General features: G+C 37.8%; 1 protein-coding gene across 8 annotated transcripts in view; it reads left to right on the top strand.

The window, feature by feature from the left end:
• Positions 1-12,292, top strand: part of ARID1B (AT-rich interaction domain 1B) — a 412,304-nt gene that overhangs the window by 306,871 nt on the left and 93,141 nt on the right. For all 8 annotated transcript variants that reach the window (XM_027082651.1, XM_027082627.1, XM_027082631.1 and 5 more), the window contains one exon: positions 11,488-11,577. In XM_027082651.1, the coding sequence (XP_026938452.1) occupies positions 11,488-11,577 (90 nt within the window). The remainder of the gene's footprint in view (positions 1-11,487; positions 11,578-12,292) is intronic.

Below are 12,292 nucleotides of genomic sequence, written 5' to 3'. Positions count from 1 at the left end.
CCATATTTTTAATGTCTGCTTTGGAGCACACTGGAGTTGATGGCAGTCAGCTGGCTTTGTGAATCTGAGGAAGAAAGATTTTTTTCCCTTTATTGAAGCAAATGAAATAGAAGACACGGGCAGAGCGATGCTATACTCAAAATAATTTGTGGATTTTCTAACTTTTCTAAATAAATGCCTAAGACTAGGACATTCGATGAATTTATGGATTATTGAAAACTCATTTTTCACTCACACCATTGCTCTTAGGCATTATGCAGGTATTTAAGTTTACTAAAGAAATGACCAGTGAAATCCTTGCTGCTTGCATTGCAGAGCTGCACTATCTAATCACACTCTGGTTTGAATACTATCTTAGATAAGATGTTCAGTGATTTCCATAGATATGGAGCCCACCGTGCAATCCACCATTGCCATCTTTTAACAAAATCATGTTTGTCTTTTACCATGGCAGAAGAGAAGATCCTAACCAGTACTTTGTGTTTTAGAAATGAAAGGAATAGCTTCTACTGTGGAAAGAAGTTACAGTGTTCTTACCAGGGACTGGCAGAATATAAGAAATATATCATCCAGGGCTTCCCTGGTGGTGCAGTGGTTAAGAATCTGCCTGCCAACGCAGGGGACGCGAGTTCAAGCCCTGGTCCGGGAAGATCCCACATGCTGCGGAGCAACAAAGCCCATGTGCCACAACTACTGAGCCCGTGCACCACAACTACTGAGCCCGCATGCCACAACTACTGAAGCCCACATGCCTAGAGCCCGTGCTCGGCAACAGGAGAAGCCACCGCAATGAGAAGCCCATGCACCACAATGAAGGGTAGCCCTTGCTCGCTGCAACTAGAGAAAGCCCGCGCACAGCATCGAAGACCCAATGCAGCAGAAAATAAAAATAAATAAGAATTAGAAAAAAGAAATATATCATACAGAAAATCTGTAAAGTCAGACTGTGGGAGAGAGTCTCATGTTCTGCTTGAGAGAGAGCTGACTTCCATAACATGAAGAAAGTATGAGGATATATTAGAAAAAAGCAACCCAGTGTCTTAGTTTGGGATGCGCAGAACTGAGTAATAGAGGGAAGTGCAAAATGAAAGTTGGTCAGGGCTGTGATGTGTTGGTGACTGGTAGCAGTAGTTTCTACAATGTGTTGTTTTTTATTTTTAAGCTCCTCACTAAAGTTAGTGACACCACCAAGAATTCTTGAAGAGCAGAAGAATAATTCAGTTGCTAATTGCTAAAAACTATGTAATATATATTGATTTCTGTAGCAGCATTCCAGGGAAAGAACTTAGTCATAGTAGAATTGTTCGCAAAGTGACTGGAAACAGTCCTCGTTTCTTCTCAATATTCGACAATGGCCACAGCTGCCCTACATATTCTAACAAGCCTGTCTTACCCTTGTTAATTTCAAGAAATTTATGAATAGGATCCAAGACTTTGTCACTGAACACCTCATGATCCCCACATACCCTAAAGACCCTTACTGAGGAGGGTTGGCCAACAAAATCCTTCAGGTTTCTATGATTCAATGTGTCGTTTCATGTTAATTTTAAGACGCCAATCCTCTTGAACTACTAATGGAGGAATATCATTTAGGACATTGCCTTATATATGGGAAGTACAGAGTGGTTTTTTTATGTCATTTTTTACATTCAAGTAAAACCATCTCCAATTTATATAAGAACTTGATAAGACAAATAAATATGCATTCCGGATGTTGCTCTGTCTTTATCCACTTTTGCCCAATGTCAGCTAATGTAGTAAAATTGGAGGGGGAGAATGGATTCCTGGGAGTAAATTTGAGATCAACTAGTGCCTGTCATTAAAACTCCAGATTTGCCATGTTGATTAGTTATATCACTATTCCATCTTAGATAACTAAATCCATCTTAGGTTGGTTGATTTTTTTTTTTTTTAGCTACAACAGTGAGAAGGGAAGAAATGCTTTTTCTCCGGCCAGTACAACTTTTGAAAAATAGGATTTCTGGGTATTTCTTTGTCTGTTAGTATTATTTAGAGATAGCACAATGTTACTTTTAAAAGGGTGAATGATTTGTTTGCTAGAGGCTGTTGTAGTTCAGAGTTAGTGTGTTTGTTCTTATTGAGTTTCTATAGTTGTAGTAATTTAGAAAGGAATTAACCAAGGGAAATTTTAGTGTAAGTAAATGATTAATGTAGAAATCCTACTCATCTCATGTTTATTCTCTGCTACCCCAACACAACAGTGGTGGAGTATAACTTAAACATGATTACATCTGATCAATAGTTCTGATTTGTTTATTGGTTTTGGTCTGGCCAAAAAACGTTGGAAGAATAAAACTACAAGGAACCACTTCTCTAAAAATATATCTGCTAAATGTACTTGCCATTTAAGTCTTAGACCTGCATTTGCATTAAGTGCTGGGGAATCCAGTGCATCCTATACTAGATCTAATTTGAAGAGGACATAAATCAAATTCTGTTACTGACATTTATTTATGGAGGCCTCTTTACTAAGTATGGAGAGTGTACCAGCTTTTTAAGTCATTGCTGTTGTTAATAAATACCATTCGATATTTACTGACTTTTTGAGCAGGTGTTTCTGAATGTTTTTTTAATGATATTACTGTTTAGAATAGGGGTCAGCAACTACCACCTTTGGGCCAAATCCAGCTCGCCACCTGTTTTTGTATGTAAAGATTTATTTATGCTCCTCTGTTTATATGTTGTCTATGGCTGCTTTTGTACTACAACAGCTGAGTTGCATAGTTGAGACAGAGAACATATAGCCTGCAAAACCTAGAATTTATACTATCTGGCAATCTACAGGAAAAAGTTTGCGTATTCCTGACCTAGAATAATAAGATAAAACTACATGATTACTGATAGCTTATAAAGATCTAATTAACTGTTAGTCTGCACTTGGTTTCTGGAGTAATCAACCACACATTTATTTATTCAACAAATATTTATTGTTTTTGTTTTTGCGGTACGTGGGCCTCTCACTGTCGCGGCCTCTCCCATCACGGAGCACAGGCTCTGGACGCGCAGGCTCAGCGGCCATGGCTCACGGGCCCAGCCGCTCCGCGGCATGTGGGATCCTCCCGGACCGGGGCACGAACCCGTGTCCCCTGCATTGGCAGGCAGACTCTCAACCACTGCGCCACCAGGGAAGCCCAACAAATATTTATTGAATGCTTACTATATGTCTGGTTCAGGGGATATAGTAGGGAAAAAATAGAATTCTCCATACTCGTGGAATTTACATTCTGGTGAGATGAGACAAACAATACAGAGAAGTAAAATAAGAACTATGGGGATTGTCAAGACTGTGTTGCCTGTAAGAAATAGAACTTAGCACTTGTGAGTACTGACTGCCCCACCATCTTGGTCTATGAAGTATATGAACCTGTAATATATTCATGTCTCATTCCATCCACTGTAAGTTACACATTACTAGATGTGTGCTAATTTACCAAAATTATACATATTAGCCTGTTCTCCCAATTTGTTACATACTAAAATGGTAATGTTTTGTTCATAAAATTGTTTAATTGATGATTATCTTGATTCAGTTCTTAAAAGCTATTTTTAATTAGAATAATTTCCCTCAAACCCTATCCTAGTGTTAAAATTCTAAGGAAAATATTAGCAAAGAAAATACAGTAGTACATTAGGAAAATAATGCCCCATGACTAAATGAGATTTATTCCAGGAATGTAAGATTGGTTCAGTATTAACAACTCCATTAATATGATATGCCATATAAACAAATATAAAAAAAAATATTATTTCCTTTAATAAAATTCAATACCCAATCATGATAAAAAACACTCAAGGAAATAGCAATTGAAAGACACTTTCTCAACATGGTAAAATGCACATGCCTTAGTTGTAAAGCCAATATCTTACGTAGTGAGGGGAATCATTAGAGACATTTGCACTAAGACAGAAACAAGGCAACGATGACCACTGTCTCCACAGCTATTCAACAGTGTTCTAGAGACATTAGCCAGTGCAGTTAGACAAGAGAACTCAAAGGCATAAGAATGAGCATAGAAGAAGTAAAACTGTCCTCTATACAGATGATACAATAGTAAACCTAGAAAACCCCAGAGAATCAATGATAAATTTACTCAAACTATTAAAGAATTCAGTGCAGTAGCAGGATATAAAGTTAACATACAAAAAGCAGTAGCCTATACACAAGCAATAAACAGAAGACCTACTGGTAGGAAAAAAAAATCCTGTTTGTAATAGCAACAAAGAAGGTGAAATGCACAGGAATAAATTTAACATAAAATGTGCTGCAAAACTTCTTTGTACCTGAAAGAAACTAAAGAAGACTGGAACAAATGAAAGCCATCTCCTGTTGTTGAATACGATGAACCCAACAGTCATCAGTTCTCCTTCTGTTAATTTATAATATTGGTGTAATCCCAGTAAACATATCAACAAGTTATTTTATATAGTTAGATAGGTTGATACTAAACTTCAGATAGAAAAAACAAACATGCTAAAAAAACATTGAAAAAGGAAAAGCAGGGATGGCAGTTGGGGGAGGACCAGCCTCACTAGACATTAAAACATGCTGTAAGAGTAGACTTTAAAAGGTTCTCATCACAAAAGATAAAATTAGATCCATATCTCTTACCACACAAACAAAAAAGTTCCCAGTATATTAAGATGAAAACACATGTGTACGTGAAAAAAACTGAGTTCCTCTTTAACTTTGGCGCAGAGAAAAGCTTTCTCACTATGACTTAGAACCCAAAGACAATAAAAATAAAAATGGATGAGGCACTTCCCTCGTGGCGTAATGGTTAAGAATCCTCCTGCCAATGCAGGGGACACGGGTTCGAGCCCTGGTCCAGGAAGATCCCACATGCCGTGGAGCAACTAAGCCCGTGAGTTACAACTGCTGAGCCCACGTGCCTAGAGCCCGTGCTCCACAACAAGAGAAGCCACCGCAATGAGAAGCCCGTGCCCTGCAACGAAGAGTAGCTAGCCCCTGCTCACCACAACTAGCGAAAGCCCACATGCAGCAACGAAGACCCAGTGCAGCCAAAGATAAATAAATTAATTTAAAAAAAAAGAGGAGGGACATAAATTATTTTTTTAAAAAAAGGATGAATTTGATTACCTTTTTAAAAATCCCATTATAAAATATACCATAAACAAAAGACAGCTGACAGACTCGGAGACAATATTCACAACTTATACCACAGACAAAGGGCTAACATCCCTGATATATAAAGAACTATTAAAAATTTCAGGACAAAGGACTACAAACCCAGGTAGAAAAATGGGGGGACGACAGGAACAACAGATTCACAAAATATGAAAATAGCCCCCAAACATGAAAAAGTGGTCAGACTCAGAATTAGAGAAATGCAGATTCAAAAATCTCAGATACCATTTCTCACATAAAGACTGGCAAACATTTTTTAAATGACAGCATATTGTTAGCGAAGTTATGGAGAGACAGGCCCTTCAGACATTGCTGGTGAGAATGTAAGTCTTTTTGTCCATAAGTACATATGTCTTTTTATATAACTGACTCTTCGAACCAGAGAAATATTTCACAGACCAACAAATAGCAAAACAATTAAAGCGTCATGGAGGGAAATTTGAAAATACAGAACCTCTTGACCCAGCGACCCCTCTACAAGGAATTTACCCTAAAGATAGGCCTCCAACAGTACAGAAATGCGTATGCAAAAGATTGGAAACAACCTAAATGCCTATACATAGGAAAGTGGTTGAGTAAACTATGGAACACTCACAAAAAGGAGAGAGCTATGTACCTATTTTTTAAATAAGGAAAATGATATAAATTGATAGGAAGTACTCTCGGGACATGCTGTTAAGTGAAAAAGCAAAGCTTGAAAGATAACCTAGGATATGCAACTTTTCACATAAGGAAGAAGATACTATAAGGGAATATACAGCTATCTTCTCATTTATGCAAAAAAAAAATATGTGAAAGATAAAGATAAACCAAAAACTAAAGGGGCCGGTTATTTATAGAGGGCAGATGGGAAAAGGGGTAGGAAGAAGGAGAAATGGGAAGAAGGTAGCAGGGACGAGGAGGGAGTGACTCCTGGGCATATGTCTTTTTGTGTAGCTCTGACTCTTAGAACCATAAAAGTATTTCACATACCCCCTAAATTTGAAAACAGTTAAAACCAATCAGTATGCGAAGGGAACTCAAAATGAAATACAAGCCCTAACAAATGACTCGGTGTTTTTCATAAGGATATAGTCTAGTAATTCTGAAATTACTTTGTGTATAGAACAGAACTGAACAATATGTAAATTGATTTAGATAATGAGAACTGCTTTTCTTAATGTTGGAGAAAGAACTTATAAATAAGGACAGGGAGAAGGGTAAAATGTACCCTCTAGTTTTGGATTGGAGTTAGAGGTATTTGCATAAACTCATGATTACATACACACATAAATGCTAAGATACAGAGTATATATGTATGCATTAGTGTACATACACATTTCCTACCTCTGTTCACTGAGAGGGCCTAGAAGCAGTAAGTCCCCAGGAATAATGCGCAGACCCAATGCCCAGATCTTAGTCTCTGAACACCATCTTCCAATAAAAGAGATGAGCCTGGAAAATCTTGTGATTCCAAAAATAAGGATTTGAAAAAAATAAAATAAGAATTTGGAACAATTTGAGCAACAAAATAATGGCAAGTTTGGATTTTAATCCACAAGTGTGTGAGTTTTCTGTTCTGTATGACGAATTATCACAAATTTTGCAGCTTAAAACAGCACACATTTATTATCTCACATTTTCTCTAGCCAGGAGTCCAGGCACAGCCTCACTGGGTCCTCTTCTCAGGGTCACAAGGCTGTAGTCAGAGTGTTGGATGGTCTCGTTTTCATCTGGAGGCTCAACTAGGGAATAGTCTGCTTCCAATCTCATTCAGATTGTTAGAAGAATTCATTTCCAGTGGTTGTAGAAGTGAGGCCCTCAGGTTCCAGAGGCTGCCTGTCCTTGCCATGTGGCCCAGTTCACATCACAGAAGCTTACTTCTTCAAGGCCATCAGGAGCCTCCTTCAGCTCAGAGAAGGCCTAAGTCCTCTTTTAACATCAGGCCTACACAGGGTTATCTCCCTTTTGATTTTTTCAAAGTCAGCCGGTTAGGGACTTTAATTACATCTGTAAAATCGCTTTCACTTTGCCATATAAAATAATTTTAGGAATGATAGCCCATCGCTTTTGTTATATTCTTTGGCTAGAAGCCAAGTCACAGGTTCTGCCCTCAGTGAAGAGGTGGAGATTACAGAAGAGTGTGACTCATTGGAAGTCATTCTGTAGTGTGTCTACCACACTGAGTCTGGATACCAACAGTCTAATAAATACATAAACAAGTAGAGAAGAAGAGATAGTTCTTCCTTGTAATAGATTCCCATTAACAAATGTGGAAGGAAAGAGGGAAATAAAGAATCGCTGTTAGCAAACACCACTGTAATAAATGTTGCAGACAAGATTCTCTAATGGATGCTAAAATTAGTGGATGCAGGTTTGAGGAGACACAGGATTTGCATAGTCTCAAATACCTCCTAAGATACTTATCAATTACCAAGGGCAGAATAGTAACTTTTTATTGGAGCTTGGTGGACAACAGCTTTGCCTAGTAATCAAGGTAAAGGTTACCACAATGAAACATCAATGTCATGAACCCCTTGGTAGAATGAACTGGGAAGGGCGTGACACTTTTGTGGTACCAAAGTGCGCTACCTAGTTTCAATCATGACCCAATAACAGACTAAGCCAAATTGAAGAACATTCTACAAAATGACTGGTCGGTACTCCTCAAAAGCATCAAGGTCATAAAATATAAGGAAAGACTGATTAGACTGAAGGAGACTAGGGAGAAATAACAACTAAATGCGATATGAGACCCTAGAATGGAAAAAGAGACGTTAAGTGGAAAAATTGGTGAAATTCAAATATCTTTAATTAATAATCTTGTACCATCTTGTTCCTCTTGATAATTATATAAAGGTTCTATAAGATATGAACACAGGGGAGGTGGATTAAGGAATATAAGGCAGCTCCTTGTATAGCTTTATAACTTTTCTCTGAGTCTAAAATTCATTAAACATAGAGCTTTTTTGTAAAAAATTATAGTATAGACTTGTGCTTACAGTATTAAGTCAGCAAAAGTAGAAATTCAGGTGACTTACTGATGTTTCATTTCTTAGTTTGTTGCACCAAAATTTAGGACAATATTGTGTACATAGTCACTGAAGAATGAATACATCAGTGTGAAGGGGTGGAATTTATTCTATCTCACAGGATAGTTGTTTTCCAGTTTTTTTCCCCCCATTGTGCTTACATCGTTATAGACACAGACTAAGGGGAAAATGGGCTTTCTTTATTTTTTGCGGTATGCGGGCCTTTCGCTGTTGTGGCCTCTCCCGTTGCGGAGCACAGGCTCCGGACGCGCAGGCTCAGCAGCCGTGGCTCACGGGCCCAGCCGCTCCGCGGCATGTGGGGTCTTCCCGGACCGGGGCACGAAGCCGTGTCGCCTGCATGGGCAGGCGGACTCTCAACCACTGCGCCACCAGGGAAGCCCGGGGCTTTCTTTAAAAACTCAGTTTTAATGTTAAAGCCTTCTTGTGAATTTGGTTTATTTACTATATATGGCAACATTCTCTTTTAAAATAATTACCAAGAGGCTTTACTTACGTCAAACATGTATCATAAAAATCCATGGTTTTGGAGGTGTTCAGTCAATTCAGTTGGTTCAAAGGGCTCTAAATTTTCTTCTTTATATGGACAGTGGACAGAAATGAGTATTCTATATTATGTTTCTCAGACATGCTTTCTGATTCATCATCTGCTGTGACGGTGCTTATACCTGTGCTAATGGTGGATGAAGTTATTTCTTAGTAACTATGCAGCTACTGATGGAAAGATAGGGGTTGGAAGCAAATGGAGAATTTTAAACAGTTTGGGCAAGTCTGGCTTTACCATGAAAAGGCTCTTGTTTGTTTCTTTAAAGGGTGGATTTAGTAAATGAGTAGATAGCTCATTGCTTTAGAGATATCTCTCTTAGAATTGCACCAGACAACCAGTAGTGCTGCTTGGATATGGGAGTATTTTATGAATTCATGAGAGTTCTTACAGCCTTTTTTATTTTTACTTGAAATATTGTATATAAGAGCAGTGCCTGGGGCGTGCATAGTGTAAGTAGTGGTGTCCAGTATTAACGTAGAATTACTGTTTGTTTTTACTGTCATGAGTCTATGAATCCAGTCTGTCATGCAGAAACAATCATTATAATGTAAGCGCTTACTGTCTTACTGCAGCTGATTCCCCAGTGACATTTTAGAAAGTCAGTATTTGGCTGCAGAGTGCTTTAAGTTTCTAAATGGACTGGAGCTTGGGGGCCTTAGGGTATTTCATAGGAACCACATGACCCTGAGTGGACACACAGCAACTTTTGTGTATCTGTAGCCAAGCTGATGGCAGTGTTTACCCTTGAAGTTGTTTTCACCCAAAATGTAAGTGTTTTTTACTTTATATTTAATTATTTGGTACTAATACTAATTTATTACAGCTGTCCAGGAGTAAATGATGAATGGGTAAACAAATTCTTTGCTGTTTGTCTAGGTCTTTTATCATCTAGTTGTGGCTCTAACTCCTGCTGGTTTCACAGCACATTTTTCAGTGTCTATAAATTCAGCTCTTGATTTTCACTTTATCTGAGAATGAAAGTGGCAGTTGTACCCAGCAGCATTCAAGTACATTCATAAGTTTTACATTATTTTCTAAAAGTGAGAAACTAAACTCCCAAAAACAGTTTGAGAATTTTTTATAGTTGTATTTTAACAACTCTTTATACCTATTATCTAGATAGAAAATCATCTTCCTGCCTCTCTGGCTGTCACAGATACAGCTGTTATTAGAGTCAGTTAATGAGGGGTGGTCCTCAGAGACCATTCTCTTCCTGGTCTGTACTCAGGCTGCCTGGCCTAATAGATACGCCATCAGGTAAAAACACAAGAAGGGGTTGTTTTTTGTGTAAAACACCAGGCTCTGCATCACGACCTTTGCTGAGGTGAATTGGTGGTAATCTTCAGTACATTAATTTCCCTCTCTACTCAATAACTGTGATTCCTCTTAGCAATATACAGAACTATGCAAGAAGTGGGTCCTGTGGTGTCAGAGCAGTTCACCTGATCTAGCATGATCACAGACTACCATACCAGAGGGCTATGTAGGGATATATATATATGCAGGTATATATGGATATGTATGTATATGTGTGTGTGTCTGTGTCTGTGTGTGTGTGTATTTCTGTCTTTCCAATCTATTTTAGCAAAGGGGGAGGTTAGAAGATAAAAACAGCATGGTCCTCATATGCTTTGTGTATCTGTAGCCATGTTGATGGCAGTGTTTACCTTTCAAGCTGTCACCCAGAATGTAGGTGTTTTTTACTTTATAGTTATTTATTTGGTACTAATACTAATTTACTACAGGTGTCCAAGAGTAAATGAATGGTTAAACAGTGTTTTGAGGATTATGCTAAATTCAACTGCCGTTTTTATTCTATAATACTTTTAGTCTCAGAAATGTATCTAAACTTCTGAGGCAGAAGGTGCGTTGAGATTGTCAGGTGGCTCTGATGATTCTTAAATTTCAAAATCCTGTCTCTAGCCTTCACATGATTCACTGTCTCTCTTTAATTAATAAAATAGTAAATATCTTTTGCTTTAATTCATATTTTCAGATTAAGGACCATTCAATAACAAAGGTTTATTAAATATTTGTTATGCTAATGGAGGGATTAAAGGAGTAAAAGACATGATTCCTGGCTCGAGGAGCTTACATTATAATTTGAAAAGACAAACAGCAAAAATTAAATAAATGGAAATCAAATAGATGGTAAATGTTGCTTTATTAGCAATAAAGATCAAAAGAGATACAGAATAATATTTCTTCTTTAGTGATAATGTACACTATATTTTATAGTAGTGTGTTTTTTAATTGAGATTTTCCTCTAAGTTTTTGTTAAATCTCTGACTTATAAAGATTTTTTAGAAGTCGCTTGATATTACTATATTGAATAAATATTACCAATGAAAAATTGTTGGCCACTATTCATGCCTTCCCACTTAGAGACTAGTCTAAACTCAGGAGGATGAGTTTAATTCATCAGTCTTGGATTTTGTTAAATGCATTGTCGAAGTGTGTGTCAGGAGATTTCAGCTACAGATTGATTTGTCTGTGAATCTGGGGACTCATACAGTAAGAAACTGAACTTTTCAGGAGCTAATTCGATAAATATGTTTGTGCCTGTTTCCTCATTGTTTTACCAAAAATGTGTAAAAATATCACTCTTCGAGCTATATAATTTTCTTTGTGAAGCCATACTTTTGTGAACATGAAGACTAAATTTAACCGTGTCTTGGTTTTGCACAATTGCAACGTTAATGCAGAGGGTTCTCTATCCCCACTTCCCCTCCTGTGTTTTACAGGCAGTCAGATGCCTCCTCAGCCACCTGGGAGCCAGTCAGAATCCAGTTCTCATCCTGCCTTGAGCCAGTCACCAATGCCACAGGAAAGAGGTTGGTCTTCAATTCATATCTTACATACCTTTGTGTTTTGCGTATATAAGGCTTATGTGAATTTGCTTACCTATGCACCTCCTTATAAATAATTTTTCAAAGGCTATTATGTTTCCTTATCAGATGAAAGTAATAAATAAGAACCTACATGTAACAATAAATACTGAAAAGAAGGATGCTTTCTTGCAGATTGGGTGGTTTTACCAAAGTGCAGTTCAAGACCCAAAGAATATATATGTCCACATAGAACCATGAAGTATGCTTCATACATGACTGTAGTCTGATATTTGATCTAGCTGTGTAAAAATGACTGTTAATGCTTCAATTGGGATATTAGTCCTAAAGAGGTAAAAAAGTATTGTTGAGTATGTGTGTCTGTTTAGCGGGTTGGATCAGTTACTTGTCCCATGATACTTAACAGTAAAATTTTAAACACAGAGTAAGACCTTGTACTGTAGAATTATAGGATCTTAGAACTGGAGCTGACCTGAAAGATTATAGAGTCTGTTCACCTCAATTTATGAATAAAGAATATGAGGACCGCAGAGGTTCTGTGTGACCTTCCCATCCTCAGAAACAGGTTAGTGCCAGAGCCAGAGAAAAGAATGTGAGCTATTCCTGAAGCCCTTGGACAATCAGGTTGTCCCACATCTGCAAACTCTCTGACCTTTCACTCAGTTCTGCATGCTGACCCCCGTGTTATTGCCTTGATTGA

This window comes from Aethalodelphis obliquidens, unplaced genomic scaffold (assembly GCF_003676395.1).
Source record: "Aethalodelphis obliquidens isolate GAN/ISIS:26980383/991018 unplaced genomic scaffold, ASM367639v1 scaffold3, whole genome shotgun sequence".
NCBI classification, from domain to species: Eukaryota; Metazoa; Chordata; class Mammalia; order Artiodactyla; family Delphinidae; genus Aethalodelphis; species Aethalodelphis obliquidens.
The sequence above is the reverse complement of the archived record's forward strand: the minus strand, read 5'-3'. Positions and strand labels throughout refer to the sequence as shown.